General features: G+C 36.1%; 3 protein-coding genes across 6 annotated transcripts; 1 reads left to right on the top strand and 2 right to left on the bottom strand.

The window, feature by feature from the left end:
* Positions 1–237: 237 nt before the first annotated feature.
* Positions 238–1801, bottom strand: LOC132622187 (transcription repressor OFP7). Its single transcript, XM_060336745.1, has 2 exons — positions 963–1801; positions 238–675 (listed from the first exon to the last, which is right to left on the bottom strand). The coding sequence occupies exons 1-2, from the start codon at positions 1681–1683 to the stop codon at positions 302–304; spliced, it is 1095 nt and encodes a 364-aa protein (XP_060192728.1). The 5' UTR covers positions 1684–1801; the 3' UTR covers positions 238–301.
* A 4935-nt stretch (positions 1802–6736) lies between these two features.
* Positions 6737–10721, top strand: LOC132622097 (uncharacterized). Its single transcript, XM_060336626.1, has 3 exons — positions 6737–7295; positions 7806–8144; positions 8808–10721. The coding sequence occupies exons 1-3, from the start codon at positions 7008–7010 to the stop codon at positions 9300–9302; spliced, it is 1122 nt and encodes a 373-aa protein (XP_060192609.1). The 5' UTR covers positions 6737–7007; the 3' UTR covers positions 9303–10721.
* A 129-nt stretch (positions 10722–10850) lies between these two features.
* On the bottom strand, positions 10851–17872 carry LOC132622098 (uncharacterized). Of its 4 annotated transcripts, none has more exons than XR_009575808.1 (4): positions 17410–17872; positions 16649–16864; positions 16359–16484; positions 10851–11233 (listed from the first exon to the last, which is right to left on the bottom strand). XR_009575808.1 is itself a non-coding variant. In XM_060336629.1 (4 exons), exons 1-3 carry the CDS (start codon positions 17656–17658, stop codon positions 16464–16466), a joined length of 486 nt encoding a protein of 161 aa, XP_060192612.1. In that variant the 5' UTR covers positions 17659–17870; the 3' UTR covers positions 10851–11233; positions 16450–16463. The 4 variants fall into 4 exon arrangements, 3 of the variants coding, with proteins under 3 accessions (XP_060192612.1, XP_060192610.1, XP_060192613.1); XM_060336629.1 differs by having other exon boundaries at positions 16450–16484; positions 17410–17870; XM_060336630.1 differs by lacking the exon at positions 10851–11233 and adding an exon at positions 11240–16236 and having other exon boundaries at positions 16450–16484.
* Between the last annotated feature and the right edge of the window lie 686 nt (positions 17873–18558).

Genomic DNA, 18558 nt, shown 5'->3' with positions numbered 1-18558 from the left:
TTAGCAATTTTTATACTCTTAAAAGAGTTTTTGAAACCATGAAAAATCTCAAACCTAATTAATTAAGTTTTGATTCTCTCATGCATTCTCCCCTTCATGCAAAGCTAGCTTCGGGACTCAGAAAACTAGCATTAGCAAGAAAGAGAAACTTTTCTTTCAGCTTATAATTGTGTTTTTAACGTTTAAGTAGCTAACACTAGTGCCTGAAAACTGATATGGTCCCATTAAACACTATGATTAACGACAGAAATGAAAACTTCAATTTATTTAATTAAACAAGAGACCACAGTTGCTGGATTAATCAAAGGGTTCTGCATACAGCGATTGGGTGGGGATGACTTGACATCCTCCTACCTCTATCATTACCATTACCTAAAAACAAAGTCTCCCAAATCTCAGAGAAAGCCTCAACAATCACTCCATGATAATGCTTTCCGTTCAACGACAGAAAACATTGTAAAAGCTGCTCTAACTCACTCTTCTCAAACATTTGCTTCTCCAAAATCATTTCCATCATTGACCTCTTGAAGTCCTCGTACGGGTCCTGTGATTTCTTCACGATCGCGAAGCTCTCCTTCACTTTCCCATCCACGCTACACGGTATCAGCTTCTTGAACACTGACAACCTTGCTGGTAACTCACTGTCCGATGATGTTGAAACTGACGACCTTCGACCTGTTTAAAAATAATGTACTTAGGTATAATTAAATGTATATTCTCTTAAATATCTTGAACTTTGAGACGAAGAATGATATCAATCCTGCTAAAAGGTGAAACAAATATTTTCAAAACGTACTTGACTCACGAAAAAAGTCAGATTGCTTACTCAAAATTTTTACACTATCAGATGTTCAAAAAATATTTATATGTAAGTCTCCTTAAAATATGAGATTTGAAAATAAGTTTTGTTACGGATAATAAAGATGACCTGAATGTAAGACTAGTAGTAAGGTTCTTTTTACCCATTGAAGAGGAGAAACTTGGTCTTGAATGCTTAAATCTCCTCTTGCTGCTGCCATTCCTCTTATGATGACGACGCCTCATAGTAGCGGTCTCACATATGGTTTCCAACTGAGGGTTAAAATCTGTTGATGAGTCATCACTTGAGAAATCAAAGCTTCTGGAAGATGAAACTAAAGTTTCAGTTTCCTCCTCTTCGTTATAATTATCCCAAGTTCCTTGATCAGTACCGCTTAAAACCCCACTGTACTCGTCAGCTGAGGAGGTGCTTATTTGGAGTCTGCTTTTTATTTTCGTCTTCTTAACTCTCCCTTTCTTCTTCTTCTTCTTCTTCTCAGTGCTGAATCGTGGAGGAGTAGTAGGGGCTCGTAAGGACAAATTATTATTCTCCTCTTCTTCTTCAGAGACTAAGCAGCTGGAAACCACGTGAAACTTATCTTCTTTCTCCCACTTGAATTGATCTTGTGACCGTGGCGACTTAAACCCACACCCAACTGAGATCATCATGGGCTCCGATGACACGTGGCGTTTGAAGGAGGACTTAGGGGTATTTTTATTTTGATTAATAAGAGGGAAATCGGGGGAGATGAGTTTTGTAGTGCTGAGCTTATTAGTATGTGGGAAGAAATTAGGGACTTGGGGAAGAAAAGAAGTGTCCTTGGAACGGCAGGAGTTGAAGGAAGCAATGACTCTGGACAACCGAACCTTGAAGCTTTTTCCCATTCTTTTTTGTCTCTGTTGTATGATGGATAGGAGGAGTGGGGTTTCTTCCTTTGACAAAATTGTGAACTGCTTTATCAGCTGAGAATTGTTAGAGACATTTTATATGGGAACAGGGGGTGAGGAGAGCGTGACTTAATTAGCGTCTCCAAATGTTGATGAGTTAGTCAAAGTTAATTTACTGATAACGGTTTAATTTGTGTACTTCACGCTTATTGAGACAACAAAATCATTGTGATTTTTGAAAGAGTTCAACTTTTCTATACAATAAAAAAATACATGTCAAGACTTTTAACATATAATCGCAGCGGTCAATAAAAAGTAAGACTAAGGTCTATTTGTTTGCACTTAATGAAAGTCTGAATCTAAATTTGAATGTTTCAGATCTTAAGTCATTAAGTCTATTTATTTTACATTAAGATCTAATCACTTATTTGGTCTGAATAGGTTTTGTTCATTAAGATCTTGAACCAAGTCTTAATATCATTAAGAGGCACTTTGTATAAACAATTTTTAACACTAGCTCCACCCCACCCCTCACTCCTACCACCCACGTCAAACCTCCCCTACCCTTTCACCACCCACCCCAACCCTCTACTACCCCACCTCTTCACCACCCACCCCAACCTTACATTACCCCCAACCCTACCCCTAACTCTACGCCCCACTCACCACCACCACCACCAACACCACCCCAACCCATCACCACCCCCACCACTACCCACCCACCCCCATCCCCATAACCCACCTATCACCACCACCCAGCCCCTACCCCCATCTACCTTACCCCAACCACCCCCATCCCCATAACCCACCTATCACCACCACCCAGCCCCCACCCCCATCTACCTTACCCCAACCACCTCCACTCCCACCACCCACGCCAACCCTCTACTACCACACCCCCTATACCAACCACCCACCTCTCAACCCTACCCCTACCACCTACCTCACTCACTACCAACACCACCCTAACCCCCCACCTACCTACCACCACTGCCCTCCCACCCCCACCACCACCACCCACCTACCTTACCCACAACCACCCCCACCCTATCCAGAACCACGACACCACCACCACTCACCTACCCCACCCACGATCAGTACAGAGCATCTCCATCATTACTAGCGAACATAAATGTTTCGGTTTTTATCAAATAATATTTTTATTTTATTAACTTTGTATTTATTTTCTAATATTTAGTTACTTTTTATTTGAAGTTTATATTTATAATATTTAAACAAATATATTATGGACATTCAGATGTTGAAAAACAAACTGTCTTAATCATTCAGTGTTCAGATACAGAGGCAACATCTTAATCATTCAGATGTGCATTCAGATTCAGACGTCTTAATCTTAATGAAAACAAATGAGGTCTAATAGTGTATAAATTCTTTACGGTTTATGTGTATAAAAGTTTTAAAAAAAATGGAAAGAAGAAACTAACTATATATAGAAAGCTATTAAACGACATCACTAATTAATACTGAGAGATTTTTACACAGTCGAGTGTATAACTTAAATTTGTTTTGGAACCAGATTTTTCTTGTTCTATAATAAATATACATAAGTACTTGTTAAGTGAATACACGATTTTTCTAGTTCATCCTTCTGTCTTGCATATACATAAACCTTTCAAAAGAACTTTTTTTTCCCTACGATATTGGGATATAAGAAGGAAAAGAGAGAGAATAAAAATTGAACCTGCATACATATACTATAAGAGTAACTTTTACTTGTACTGTTAGACATTTTGACTAATAAACAACGTGGATTGTTGCATATTAACACACTTTTGACGTGCGTTGCAAAGATCGAGGAGAAGACAATACGACAAATGAACTTCAAATATTTATTGAATTAGAATGTTGATATGGTTGAGGATAAAGTCCTAGCCAGTGAGCAACAGGAAGGTGCAGATCTGTTTTGAGTATTTACTCAACTTTGTAGAAAAAATCAATCCAAGTCTGAAATTAGTTGCCGTATAGCAGGCGAGAGAATTTAATAAAGTGACTGTATGTATGTATCCACTATCCACAGAGGGAGTACTGCACAACCCTATTCTCTCTGATGGATTCACTATACATCTTCCAGCTTTCAACAATTCCAATTCATCCAAATGGGGCTCTGATTTTTGGAATTGATTTACGTAATCTATACTTTCTTAGCTTTATTTAGGTGTGTTTGGTATGGAGGAGAACAGTTTTTAGAAAATATTTTCTAATTTTTTCATGTTTGGTCAGTTAATTGTTTTGGAAAATATTTTTGAGAAAAATGACTTCAAGATAAAACAAGTTATGTAAGTGGCATTCTACTCCTATCCATCGTCCACCACACCTTATCTCACCTCCGCCCTCATAGCTCGCACTCCAGTGGCATGGCCACCTTATGCTAAGAGGTGTCAATTCTTTGCCGGAAGATTATATTGTTTAGCTATGTCAAAATTTTAGCTTTATATATAAATACTATAGGTTGACTCCTCTTATTTTTAACATGTGTCAACTTTTTTATATTTTGATACTTCTTAATAAAATTTCTGGCTCCGCCACTACCCACACCCCTAGTGTCACTTCCAACCCCATTGTGATTGTTCATTTTATATACTTAATGCTTTTGGATGATATTTTCAGCTTACCAAACGCTGGAGAATAAGGTATAATATGAGTTTTATTACTTATTAATTAATCTTTCCATGTTGCATAATCCAACGTACAAAAGTGTCCGTGGAAATTCATTTTCAAAAGTAACTTTCGAACATATATTTATTTTCCACCTCCGCTCTATCATAAGTTTTTGTCATGTCCGATCTCTATCTTACACTATTATGGTTAAAATCTTCTTACTCCTCCCGCTCCTCTTAAGCCTTAGTTACGGGTCTCAATTCAAAACGTTTCTATTTTCAAAAGGAGGACGTAAATAATGTCACATCAACATAGATGTGGAAGTCCCCTATTTGGGTTCAACAGCTAGGAGAACCACAAGCATAGACAATTCCCAAATCAAGCATATTCAGCCTCCCCACCACTAAGATTAATTTCTTTTTTAATGTTATAAATCCTTCCAATGTTTATCTATTAGACAAGCATATATGAGTGAGACAGAAGAGCATTGTTGATAAAAGTATATTGCAAAGAAAAGTAATATCTTGTCTTCATAATGAAACCATTTGTATATTAGGCCACTTGAGAGAAATGAAAGAAAGGGAACTAACCTTTGTTTGGACGAAAGCATTTTGAATGATATGCATGCCGTGTGAAAAGCCAATACAAATAAGAAACCTCTCAAAAGATAATAGGGGAATCCAAGAAAACAAAATCATCCATGCATGAGCTTGTGCTTCCTTTCCCTGCTTTTTCCTTTGAACAATGTTACCTAAGACCAGTGACGGAGCTAGAAAAAAGTTACTAAGGAAAATAAAAAATATAAAGAAACACACAGAAAAGCCAAATTAAGGGATTAAATATATATACATAAAACTTACCAATATCCTTTTTATCTATCTGCATGCATATGTAATTTTTTAGTGAAGAGATGTCTATTGACACTCGTTGAACAAGAGCACCGGCTCCGCCATTGCACACGACAACCACAAGTATGAAGTATTGTGAAGTACTTGCACTAGTAAGAAGCCCAAGTGCTCATAAGTTTACTGCGCAAGTGCGCATAAGTTTACTTACATGAGTTTAACTCATATGCACAGATAATATAAATACTTTTTCATTCTTTTAGCAAAATATAATCTATTATATAAAATTATTAATCAATTTTACTAAACTTTTTAGAAAACAGATTATTTTAAAAAAGGATGAAGCTGTACACTGGATTCTAATAATTTTCTTTGTAACATTTAGATACAATTATTTTTTGTATGTTGGGTGAACTCCTGGAAACCAAAAAACACAATAAAATAATACTTAAAGCCAAAGACAAGTAAAGGACGACCCATGCTACTAAAATCAAGTCACGTGGTCCAATTCATGGGTATGTTATTACATGTGGTCCAGGTTCTGTAAAAGTATGGTAATTGAATTAAAAGGACACTTGGTGAGTATGACATTTTGCCAAACTTCCTTTACATTTCATGGCCATCTAAAGATATCCTCGTACATCTAGCCTTCTACTGGGTTTACACTGTACCTCACACTACGGTGAATTATTGGCCAGGAATTTGTTGAAGAGAAGATTAAAACCTTTTGCAGCTGATATCTGTACGACACCATTAGTGAGTTAAGGTTTTAAACTTGAGATGATTCTGGGTTTCACTAAACTGGATTGCACTGATAGCTCCATGTGAGTTTAATGGGCTGAACCATTCCAAAGCGTTATGAAACTTGATTGACCAGTATAAGTTCACGTTACAGGAAGAGCGCGAGGAGGAACGTGCTATAATATAAAGTCGGGAAAACAATGTTTTTCTCTAATTCAAATATAAGGCATTGCTAATGCAACTGTTATATAAAGTACCCGGAAAACAAATTAAAAGAAAAAAGAAGCCAAACTAGAAGAACAAAAATGTACATGCATTTATTTTATCCTGTCTATATGCATTCGCATGAAACATGGAGAATATGGAACGTGCTTTCGTTTTGTCCCACTATTAATAGCAAAGGTAAAAATGTTCTTTCAATAATTAAAATGCGTCCAGGACTCCAGCTGCATGTGACAAAACTTCGAATGGCCTAAAATTGTTTGAAAATCACTTTTCACGTACAGTTTCATTCTTTATCTATGACAAGGTAGTTCCACACAGGTAACAATCAATGTGTGCTCCTGTAAACGAGATCTCTAGTGACGGATTCAGAGTCTTATTTATGCAAATGAAAATTATATATTCGTACTAAGTTCAAATTTAAATAAATAAAAATTTTGAATCCACCTCTCTCATGCTTGCAAAATTAATACTAGTATCAAATTAATTTAGTCAATTATAATAAATGAATATGCAAAATAAAATTAGATAAAATCGTGCCCGCACAACTGCTAAAAGAAAGGAGGAACCTTAATTTAGGCATAGTGAGTTTCAAATACTCCAAATCTCTCCGCAAAAAATTGCCCACCTCAAATACTTTGTTACATGCAAAGAAAAACAGAGAATAGAATGTTGGTTTTTCATTATAACAAATCCTTAATTATCTCTTAGCCTTTTGCTTCTGTTACAGACAAAGTCACGTTCTCATTCTCTTTTTTTTTTCTTTTTTTTTTCTTTCATGTATTCGGTATTCGAAAATCATTATCTCTCTGATTTTCGTTCATGCACGCAAATTAAGCTGTAATTTTATTTTGGCATAAGCTAAATCAGTCTTGAGTTAAAACATAGTATTTCATGAGGACACTCTGTCCAAATGTTGATAAAGAAGATGGGTTGGAGACAGTGCTTGAGGTGCCAATACCAGATGAAATGTTCAAAAGCATGGGGAGCAATGCAGCACTTAGATGGCAAAATATGGCAACCTGGATGAAAGCTCAAACGTCTGATAAATGGTCTTCCCCTATTGTTGCTGCTCGTTATAATGAACTTAGTTTCCTCCTTTACATGGTCGGATCTCCTCTTATCCCTTTCCAAATTCAATTGGGCCAATCCGTTAATCGTCCTGTCAAACATTCTTCCATTGTAAGCTTTGCCATTTCTTTCTGACCAACTTACAAGCACGTCGACTAATTATTATTTTTTTGCATCTTTTGTTTAGCCTGAAATTAAGATTGTCATAAATTTGGACCAGAAAAATATGCATGACAACCAAACTCCAAATCCACATCTATACACACACACGAAAAAAATAAAGAGAAAAAAGATCACATTTACCATTCTTACCAGATCAATTAGTAATCCCAGTTATTGTGGGACACAAGAAAACAGACTCCAGATTTTACAATTCTGACTATGTTACACGGATTCTTCATTTGTCTTGACATACTTGGAACGAACGAGTGTAATAAGGATATTGCTACTGTCGTGCAAATACACTAAAAATTAGCAAAAAACTTGATTTATCCATATTGGAACCTTGCACACACTCATACTATTTACCCATAAACGAATCAGTATAACATAGCTCGAATTAGTAATCTGAATTATGTGTTTTCTTTTGTTTGGATATCTTATGTTGAAATTGACGTGCAGGAAGCGTCAACAGCGAAATACATATTGCAACAATACATAGCAGCAACAGGGGGACAACCAGCGCTAAATGCAGTGAATAGCATGTGTGTAATTGGGGCAGTTAAAATTACTGCATCTGATTTCCATCAAGGTGATCAAAGTGTGAAGGTGAGAAAGAGTGACGAAAACGGAGGCTTTGTGCTTTGGCAAAAGAACCCTGACCTTTGGTCCTTAGAATTGCTTATCTCTGGATGCAAAGTCATTTCTGGTAGTAATGGCCAAATATCATGGAGACAATCTTCTAATCAAATAAGACCTATATCTAAGGGTCCTGCCAGACCTCTCCGCCGCTTTCTCCAGGTAAAACTACCTCAACTGTTATACAGACGTCAGGGTTAATTTCATGTATGATCACTAGATTTTGCCCAATATAACCGTAAAGTCACAAAATTATTTTTCACCACGTTAACCAAACATGTGTGAGTTGTTCTTATAGCCTATTTGTCCAAGCTTCCAAAATCTGCTTATATTTGAAAAGACCCGTTGTTAGAAGTGCTTTTTGAAAAAGTATTGTTGGAGAGTAGCATTTTGTGTACCTTTGCCAATATTAGATCACGAGTTTTTGCTTCATCAATGTTCCAAAAGTATATTCATAGAAAAACTACTTTGTTTAGCTTCTAAAAACAGTTTCTGCCACTACTCAAAAACATTTTTCTCTAAAAACTTAGCCAAACAGCTCAATTTTCTAAAGTAAGCAATTTTGACTTCTCAAAAGCTTGGCCAAAAAGGCTGTCGTAAGTACAAAGGCCTGGCCCCAGAAAATGCCCTACATAGGGTCGGAAATTTGACCTTTCGATCGGTCATTGGATTTCATGAGCAGGTTACACAGAGTTAAGTTACTTAATGTAACATATTTTGAAGTTCAATGATCATACTTGAAATTAAGCCTAGACATCGATATTAGTCATCAAGGTTGCTTCTTGGGAGAGGAGAGCTAAGCTAAATGATCTGCCATTTCTGTAGGGACTAGATCCTCGGTCTATAGCAAACTTGTTCGCGAATGCAGTCTGCATAGGAGAGAAGATAATAAACGACGAGGACTGTTTCATTCTCAAATTAGACACCAATCAATCAGCATTGGAGGCACAAAGTGGTCCAAATTATGAAATACTTCATCACACCATCTGGGGGTATTTCAGTCAAAGATCAGGCCTTATGATCAAGTTTGAGGATTCCAGGCTGCTAACAGTTAAGACCAGCAGGGACGATGAGGGCGTTTTCTGGGAGACAAGCACAGAATCTGTTATGGAGGACTATAAGTATGTTGACGGAGTTAATGTCGCGCATAGTGGCAAGACTTTTGTTACAGTTTTCAGATATGGAGAGCAGTCTGCAAACCACAAGAGGCAGTTGGAGGAAAGATGGAAAATTGAAGAGGTAGATTTTAATGTTGGAAGATTGACAGCTGATTTCTTCATGCCTCCTTCAGATTTCAACAAAGAACGTTCTCGGGTCTAGATTAGATGTTGGCAATTATATTCTTGAACAATTTTGCAGTATATGAACAAGCAGAAAAAAATTTCTCCTGTCAAGAAAGTCCAAAAAACTACTAATTTGAACAGTATAGATTAGAGAAATTTGTCAAGTTTCTAATTTGAACAACTGTTTGGTTCTACATGTAGTCGCCTTAACTTTCTTACCTTCAGAAAATTAAAACTGGAAGTATCTCCTTGACTCTGTGTTGTTGAGTACAAAACGCATCCCAAACAGAGGACTAGAAGGTAACATTCACCTATATTGGGAATTAAGGAAAAGAAGATGAAAGGAAATTAGGGAGAACAAAAAAAATGAATTTCCTTCTAATGAATTTAAATTTGTTGGTTTTCTCATTTTCTACTGAAGCCAAACAAGTAAAAACACATTTTAACACTTTCCATTCTTTGTAGTCTCCAAAAAAAGCATTTACATAAGATTTGAAGGAAATCCCCTTTCCACCTGATTCTCCAGAAATATATTTCAGGCTTGCATAGACTGTCAAAAGAACATAACCGTGTGGCTTGAAGACAACTCTTCAACAATTTTCTTGCAATTAACTGTGTCTCAATTCCAAACTAGTACAGATCATCCTACAAAAAACTTCCGTATCAACTTTGCCCTATTGAGAACCTTTAGACCATACTATATATATATAATTAATTTAACAGCAGTTTCGGTAGCTAACCGGAGTAACTTTGCAGCTTACAAAACAAGTTCATAACAATCAATCGCTTTTCTTATTTTTTCTTGTCATATTGGAAGCTTATATGGCGCTTGGTGACCATGTAAGTAGTTATCAGGTTAGAGCCAATGAAGGAAGTTGAAAAATTTCTCTCTTCGTTATAAACTCCGTATTAACTGATATCAGTAGGAGTGGCAAAATAAAACCATGAAAACATGACCGCCCGCATAAAGTCTAACGTCTAGAAGCAACAGTTTCTCAGACATGTTAATCAAAAATAAAAAAGGGATATGCAGTTTGCTGCTTCGGAAAGAGATTGTAGGAACTTTACCAGTGGTGTACGTAGAATCAAATCGCAATTCGACTTGCAAGTTTATGTTTGGAACTGTGATGATTTTAAGGCTTTACTCTCTATCCAAATTGATAGGAGTATTTACTTTGTATTATTTTCAAGGGGTGTTAGCCTACTATAGTCTATATATATATATTGTTTCTGAAAAAGGGTATCACTATTATCTAAAGAAAATTTTCTGCGCAGTGTAGGATGAAATCCCTTAGTAAAGGGTGTCCCTACCACCAACTTTTTGGCTGAATATGCAAATATACATAAATATAAACAGCATGCTGCCTTCCTTCACGGGAAGATTAATTGCTTTCTTCCTCTTTTTAAAACACAAGTATCTCACTCAAATTCTCTCTTAAAACGGTATAACAAAGAGCACAAAGCTATCCTCTATAAGAGGGGTTGAAACTGCTAATACTACTAGACAATGTACAGACTGGTTAATAATATTGATATTTCGTATCATCAGTAAATACAAGCAAGAAACAAGTCCATCGAAAATGTGTTTCAGCGGAAAACTACCAGCCAAAATCCAGATTTTTTTTGCATGAATTAATCCAATCATGATACTATTTTAGTTTTCACCAACATGTGCTTTCATTGGAAAGACAGAAAAATTAAAGGAGAAAAAATTTACAAGTATGAAATCCTAAATAGATATACTCGTTTTTTCCTAACAGCGAAAATGCAATGAACCTCAGTGTAATCTTTTCACAAATACTACCTTTCATCATTACCAGACAGCAGATGGCATAAATCATCATTTATGTGTGCCAAAAGCGGTGACCACGCAAATGAGGATTCTTGATATCCCCAAAGTCATAACTTTCTCCCTGTTGCAGTTGTCAGCTCCCTCTTCATTTGCCTTAGACTTAACTCACGTATTCCCTGAAATAGTTTAAAATGGGATCAAACATGCATCAATTAGATTACTACAGGAGTACATGGATGGAATATTACTTTCAAAAGATTACTACATGACTGGGAATTGGAAAGAGCTGTGGAATTATTCAAGACCTTGGAACAATTTCAAGGTTTTAAAGAATCTGAGGATTCTTTGTACTGGAAACATGGCAATAATGGTGTTTTTACTGTCAAATCAGCATATAATTATCAGCTCAGGCAATATACACAATCCGATCAGTGGCCATGGAAATCCATTTGGAAGACTAAGGCACCGTATAAGGTTTCATGTTTCTCTTGGCTGGTAGCAAGAGAAGCATGTCTCACCCAGGAAAACTTAAGGAGAAGGGGTTTTCATCTATGTACTAGATGTGTTCTGTGTGATGCAGCCAGAGAAAGTAACTCACATTTATTTATACATTGTCCTTTCACTATACAATTGTGGCAATTTTTCCTGAACATGGTAGGACTAAGTTGGACTATGCCGGCGAACAGCTGTGAGTTATTGAAGTGCTGGAACTATAATGAGGGAGCAGTAAGACAAAAGAGTTGGTGGAAACTTGTCCCAGCAGTTATTTGGTGGATAATTTGGAAGGAGAGGAACAATAGAGTTTTTGAAGACAAATGCAATTCTGTGCAGAAAATCAAGATGAATTGTGTCATTTTGTTTCACTTTTGGTATAAAGAAAACTATGTAGAAGAGGCTGAATCACTAGTTGATATGATAGGTTCCTTGTGAAGCAGTAGTCCTCAGCATGGTGGGGTGTTTTTTTATGGCTGCACTGTCATGGTGCAGGTTTAATATATATATATATAAATATACATGTTACCAGTCTCAAAAAAAAAAAAAAAATAGATTACTACACATCTTAAAGGAACAATCACAACATAACAAGAATCTAGGAGAGGCAGGTGGATGGAATATAGAATATATCGTGTGTGTGTATATATAAACGTTCTTGGGATCTCTGTCTAAGATTTTAAACAAAAGACAATACAAAATCAGCAGCAACGATCAGTGCATGTGCATGTTTGAGAGAGATCCAGTCATAAAGAAATCAAGAATGTTGTTTCTCAAGCCAAAGTTATTGGCCCACAGAGAGGGGAAAACAGAACATCTTACTATCCATCACCTGCCAACCTTTAGGTACAGTACTCTCAGGCCACCGTGCTTCATACTAGCCAACATTGACCAAATAAGTTGCAGAAAGTAAAGCTGCAATCGTATCACTGCGTATTTAATTGGGAATTAACTGCACATTTCATGCACACTGCCCTATAGGAGGCAAAGCGAACTTTCTTCAACTCTTATATGGAGCAACAAGAAATTTCACAAGCTTGATCAGACAAAATGAAGAAATAACACAAGAATAGGCACATCAAAGTCGAAAAGAGAACTATGCTATTATCCAGTCCAATCAGCTTCAACGAAAAGTTGTATTTTATCGATGAAAACAAGGAGAAATTTTCAGCTGGACTAAGCAAATTAAAGAAGATCATCTCATGTTGCTGGTAAAATTGAAAGATAGAAGTGATAGACCTATCCACCAATATTATCAAGAATAACAACAGATGTCCTGAATGAGCACATAGTTTACACTCTCATGTCATTCAATATAGGACAATGGAACTGGAGGAAATTGTTTTATATTTTCCATATGCAAATGGCTAAAGTTCGACATACCACAGATACCCAAATACATCCAGCATACAGGTTGCTTCTAGCCAAGGAAGATGAAAAAAGTGTTTTCTCATTGAAGTATTCTAAAAATACGACTCATGAATCTAGTTACTGAAAACACTTAGTCTTACGAATGGGTCCATGCAGAACAATCACAACCAGAGGGTTGCAAATAGTCGGAAGCAACTAAAAGGAACACAGAGAACATAAAACTAGTAAACTTGCATCTGTAAAATATAGCCACATTCAATGATAAAATGTAATAAATGAAAATCTAAAGTTAAGAAACTAAAAGAATGTAACCATTAACATTACACCGAAGTGCCACTCAAGGGTGTGGCCTAGTGGTCAAGTGGGAGGAGAACATGAGGTCTCAAGTTTAAATCCTAATCGAGGCAAGAAATCTAGATTATTTTTCCCATCTACCTAAGCCAACCTGGTACCTTTGCTGGTGGGAGGTAGCAGGTACCCGATGGAATAGTTAAGGTGCACATAAGCTGGCCCGATACCACCATTATTAAAAAAAATTAAAAAAAAATTGCACCAAAGCAAAAAATGAAAAAGAAAAAGAGTTGTGCGAGTTTAAGAACTAGAAATAATAATATAATAATACTAATGGCGAAAAATCTTCCATTCTGGACTGTTGATGATGTTAGCTGATAAATTTTAGTCCATAATCATAATCTAGCATGACTTGGAAGAGAAGTTCTAAATTTTCCTAACTGACGCTGTTAGCATAACACCTATGTAGTCTTAGACTCTTAGTTACCATGGGTCTTCTCTCTATATATTTATATTTGAGGCAGCGAATATCTCAGGAAAATCAAGTTGTGATATTGCAGCAGATACCGGTTTTATTGGGTAAATTTAAGTTTAACAGTCACGGAGATGCTTTAGTCAAATACTACCTTACCTAGTCTGAAGCATGTTACTTTCAAAAAAAAGTACCACATAGAACAGTCTATTTACTGATGAATACTCTAAGCTGAAATTCTTGAATCGAAGCGACAGTAGATTCCACCACCAAATAGAGTTATATAAGATACTATAATCTTTTGCTCAAAGTATTATTTCTGACCAAGTCGACATTATAATACTTGCAAGTCAAAGAGCAAAAAAGTATATATTTCAATGTGCTTCAGTTCATTTGAATATTTCTAAAATATACTGAACTTCCACACAACAATCAAATTAAGTCGGTGGATTGTGAAAAGTTTAAGAAATCACAAGTACCTAAAAGGTGCATTGCAAAGAATAGACCAAATTATGTTGCAAACTTTGTTTTCTCAATTCCCTTTGACTTGGACTTACCATGTATCTAGAAGTTCAAGAAAAAGAAAAAACTACTTAAATTCATCGGTAGGAGTGATGATAGACAAGTGAAGCATTTGCAACATTCTAAGAGTACAATATATCCAAAATAACGTAACTAGAGATGACAAGTGAAACATACAAGCAAATTCTAGTTAAATGTTTACATAAAACTTTATCAGCACAAATGAAGTTGGAGTGAGATTAAACAGGTGTGATGTCTAAAACAGACAATTCAGTTATCTAGCCTCAATGATCGATGAGAATGGTACAATACATGAAAAAGTAAATCTTAGAATTAAAATAGGATACTTAAAATAAAAGATTGATACAAGAGTGTAGGTATTTTTAAGTGCACTGATTTGTCAGTGTGACCAAATAATGATTGAAGATATTAAAAGGAGATAAAGTAATCCTAAAAACACAATGAAAGCAAAAGATCCATTTGAGCAACGCCAACTAGTTGGGATTAACACTTAGTCGTGTTGGTACACATAAAGTCTGGATTATGCTACAAGTCTTCTCTATGTATTTTTAGATATTTCTCTGACAGTAAGATATAGAGAACCTCTAGGGTCAGAGAGCATCGAATTTGTCTTAAAAACAAATCATTGATTATTGAGATGAAACATGTCCAAATGGAGTCAAAATGATACTGAGAATCTGTATAGTCAACCCCAATTAAATTGGGTTTGAAGTATGGTTGCTATTGTTGTTAAAACTTTATCAACACACAGTTAAAATGACAATTCAAACTGTAAAAATGAATTAATAGCAGTGGAGATAACAAGAGTGCAAAACTTTTGAACGAGTTAGTGCTACACGACTTACAATTTCGTTTCCCAAATGCTCCCACCACATATCAGACAGAGACAGAAAGTAGTTGACATACTTCGGATACGTGAATCATGAAGAAGAGGAGGATTTATTGGAAACAGGAATAAAGTTTGGGAAAGATTTTTCGAAGAAAAAAAAAATTATGTCCAAAGCCTACATCAACTCCAAAGAGAAAAAATGACATCATAGACTATTTAAAGGAGAAAAATAAAAAACAACAGAGATATGGAAAGAGAGAAAGAGAGAGAGAGAGAGAGAGAGAAGAAAGAGGCAGAAGAAGAAGAAGAAGAAGAAGAAGAGTTAGCAAATGTCTTTCTTCAGGGTCACAGCACGTCTCGGACTGACCTTCATTTCTAGCCTAACTCCTGTATCCTCTAGCAGGTATCTGAATATTAGTAGCGGAAATAGCAATCCAAAGAGGCAATGCTTGAAAATACAGCTGGCAACGGGAGCTGGAAGCAGTTGACCTAATTGAGAACCCCATAGATGCATGTATTTAATCAATATTCAGATGGTGGCACCACGGCATTGATTATTCAAGTTAGGGCTTGTTCAAGGCTGATGACTGTGATGGAGACAGCGACAAACATTGGCTGCTTATTTGCTTTCTGATGAAATGCAGGATGATAAAAGGTGAAGAAAGAGGCAATTTGTTAAAGAAGTTATGGTGAAAATGGAGGTCGTGGTGTCATGCCTCAAAAACAAGGAGTTTTGACAGCATCTTACTTCTCAAATTTAAGACAGACATTAATGTTCATGTGCACACCAACTATGTTCAATTGGCGGACAATGACCATAGCCATCCTTCCACAATTATAATATTACAGCAGAGAAGACAACCGACATCTCTGTGAATTTAAACCACATGCACTACATTCTAGATTTCCCTGGGATACACAACTGCAAAGCACGGATATATGATGATACATACTTTCATCACTTCAGTGTTCTGTCTCGCAGAGCTGTGAGAAACTATGGTGTTGCTCCCTTGCGGAAGTTGTGTGTAAACTGAAATTGAGTTACTAGAGGGAAAAGTAAAATCTTTAAGAAATCTGCACTGCTCCTTTGCACGTCATACTGATCCGTGTCGAAGAAGAAAACTTGAAGCGCACAAGATATCCCTCCAAGAACTCTTTCCGAAGGAAAACAATATTTCCATCTGAAAATAGTCACAGTCCAACATTTCCTAACGATGTAAATGTAATTGAATTGACAGAAATATCAAGTTGTACACCAAGTAAAACCTTAAAAATGAGAAGGAGCAAGTTTTAATTAAATTACTTCCTAAAATGACAGTGAAACCTCGTGTTTTATCATTGCAACTATAAATTCCATATCGTATCAGCTCCAATATCTCAAAAACTGTCTGTACCTTGTGTCTACTTGTCACTGAACCTCCTTTATGTCCTGGCATTGTAATTCGGGAACAAATTTCAGTTATGAATAAGAACCAAATTATCTAATAACTCACCCCCCAAATCACCAACCTAACATGTCTAAGTTAAATCATGAGTCATAGCCAGGGTTAACCACATGGAAGAATAGGATTCAAAAGGAAAGAGAGAGCTAACCGATGAATGGAGAGGTGGTGATTCAATAGGAATGTAGCGTACAGACATCTTAGCAATCTCAAAAATGGCTTCCTCGGGAACTCCAGGAACGTCATTGGTTAACTCCTCGTAGGCAGCCTCAAATGCTTCCTGCCAAAACTTTGGCAATTTGATCCCACGGCTGTTTGTGTATACATCCCACATATGCTTCACTAACCTCTCCCTTTCTTCCATTTCCTGCCAAAATACATATAATTTCTGTCGGGAAAAGTAATTCAAAGTTGTAGGAAGCCAAAATTAGTTAGGATTTGGTATTTCAATTCACGTCTAAATAATTTCCCCATTTTATCCATAGAGTACTCATAAATCTGTTGAATGCTCTCTACAATCTCCACAGTATGAGATTAGCTAACAGTACCCCTATTTATAATAGTATGGAAACCTACTTAAACTCAAAACATGAAAACCTGTGACTATAAATTTTATGGAAAATTTTTGAAAATATTTAAGCCACGAAGCCCATACTTTGTGTATAAACACCCGATTTAGCCCATATTTGCATATAAAGACCTTTTATACGCTATCATACGAGGTTGATACATTATATATGATGCTTTTCTCCCATGTATAATGATGTATAATATTGTATATTGGGGGCTACGTGGGTAACTATTTTCAAAAGTTAGTATTTTTTCAAAAATATTTTCGTTGAATGTCCGTGAAACAATGAACGAAGTAGGTATCCAATGAATTGAAAAGGAATGAGGGAAAAGTGTACGGACGAGAACGTCGAGATCTTCGGGGAGGGGAATGTCGATGTCATCAGAGATAGCATTGAGGTTACCGGCGGACCAACGGAGAGTAAAAGTACCGGTAAGCATAGACCAGAAAGCTAACAATAAGATAGCCGCAAATGCCCAAAACTTGTAACGACCTCTTCCGAAAATCGCGGAAGAGCAAGTTTCCTTTTTGGAAGTTGATGATGACGGTGCCGTCGGCGTTGATATTGGAAGCGCATCCTCATCCTTCATTTTCTATATATGTATTCCTTTTCCCTTTTTGCTTTTTATATTTATACACGTTGGTTTATTTGAATTTGATTTGCATCTCTATTCAGTGTGAACAATGTCAGACTTGATGGAATGAAATGGACTGATTCTCCGTTGTCGTAATTGAGCAGCGATTATCTATTCTGAGGGGGCAGGGCCACCTTTTTCTAGTTGTAATTTCGTTGATATTTTAAAATCTACTTATTCGGTAAATAACCGAGATATAATTTTGTTTAAAATAATAACTACTCCACTACTTATGTCGGTCAAATCATTAAAGAGGTGATAAATTATAGTACTCCAGTTGATTGCGGTAGCCGGTAGGCCAAGTTTTTCATAGTCAAAGATGCTTCGTGGTCGAATTAAAAACATCTTTTTGTGCGGATGGCCCTTCCCTTCAAGGGCACTTGATCTTTAATTTCTGCCCTGAAATCGGTGGTATTTAATATTTGCTATTCACCTAATATCATGAAATTTGGGGTTTAAATCTCAATTCAGTAAAAAAAACGCAAGGCAGAATTTCATAGTAAAAGTTAGACCTTAAGATAGAATTTTGTAAAATTTTAACTAAATAAAAAAAAAATTGTCTTAGGGTAGAGTTTGTCTTATGCTTGAAGGCAAAACTCTGTCTTAAGTAGAGTTTGCAGTCAACTCTACCTAATCAGGTAGAGTTTAGTAAACTCTACCTTAAAGTAAAGTTTGAAACTATGTCTTCCGAATTCAAACTCTACCTTATTATTTTTTAAAATTTTGACTGAACTGAGATTCAAACCTGAAATCAAGAAATTTATAGCGAAAGATAAAAATTAAAGAAAAATAAGTTTTTCTTGTTTTTCAAATTCCAAATACAACTTCAAGTTTGAAATTTTCATGGTCAAACAC

This window comes from Lycium barbarum, chromosome 12 (assembly GCF_019175385.1).
Source record: "Lycium barbarum isolate Lr01 chromosome 12, ASM1917538v2, whole genome shotgun sequence".
In the NCBI taxonomy this organism is placed as follows: domain Eukaryota; kingdom Viridiplantae; phylum Streptophyta; class Magnoliopsida; order Solanales; family Solanaceae; genus Lycium; species Lycium barbarum.
This window is presented reverse-complemented; position numbering and strand designations above follow the sequence as displayed.

Bases quoted from the DNA above. Each gene is read 5' to 3' on its own strand.
- LOC132622187 (XM_060336745.1), bottom strand. From the start codon at position 1,683: ATGGGAAAAAGCTTCAAGGTTCGGTTGTCCAGAGTCATTGCTTCCTTC. The intron at 676-962 runs GTAAAAAGAACC...ATTTTTAAACAG, and splicing joins AAGTTTCTCCTCTTCAATGG to GTCGAAGGTCGTCAGTTTCA.
- LOC132622097 (XM_060336626.1), top strand. From the start codon at position 7,008: ATGAGGACACTCTGTCCAAATGTTGATAAAGAAGATGGGTTGGAGACA. The intron at 7,296-7,805 runs GTAAGCTTTGCC...ATTGACGTGCAG, and splicing joins CTGTCAAACATTCTTCCATT to GAAGCGTCAACAGCGAAATA. The intron at 8,145-8,807 runs GTAAAACTACCT...CCATTTCTGTAG, and splicing joins CTCTCCGCCGCTTTCTCCAG to GGACTAGATCCTCGGTCTAT.
- LOC132622098 (XM_060336627.1), bottom strand. From the start codon at position 17,658: ATGAAGGATGAGGATGCGCTTCCAATATCAACGCCGACGGCACCGTCA. The intron at 16,865-17,409 runs GTCCGTACACTT...GTATTTTGGCAG, and splicing joins CCGAAGATCTCGACGTTCTC to GAAATGGAAGAAAGGGAGAG. The intron at 11,234-16,648 runs GTTAGCTCTCTC...AAACTATTTCAG, and splicing joins CACCACCTCTCCATTCATCG to GGAATACGTGAGTTAAGTCT.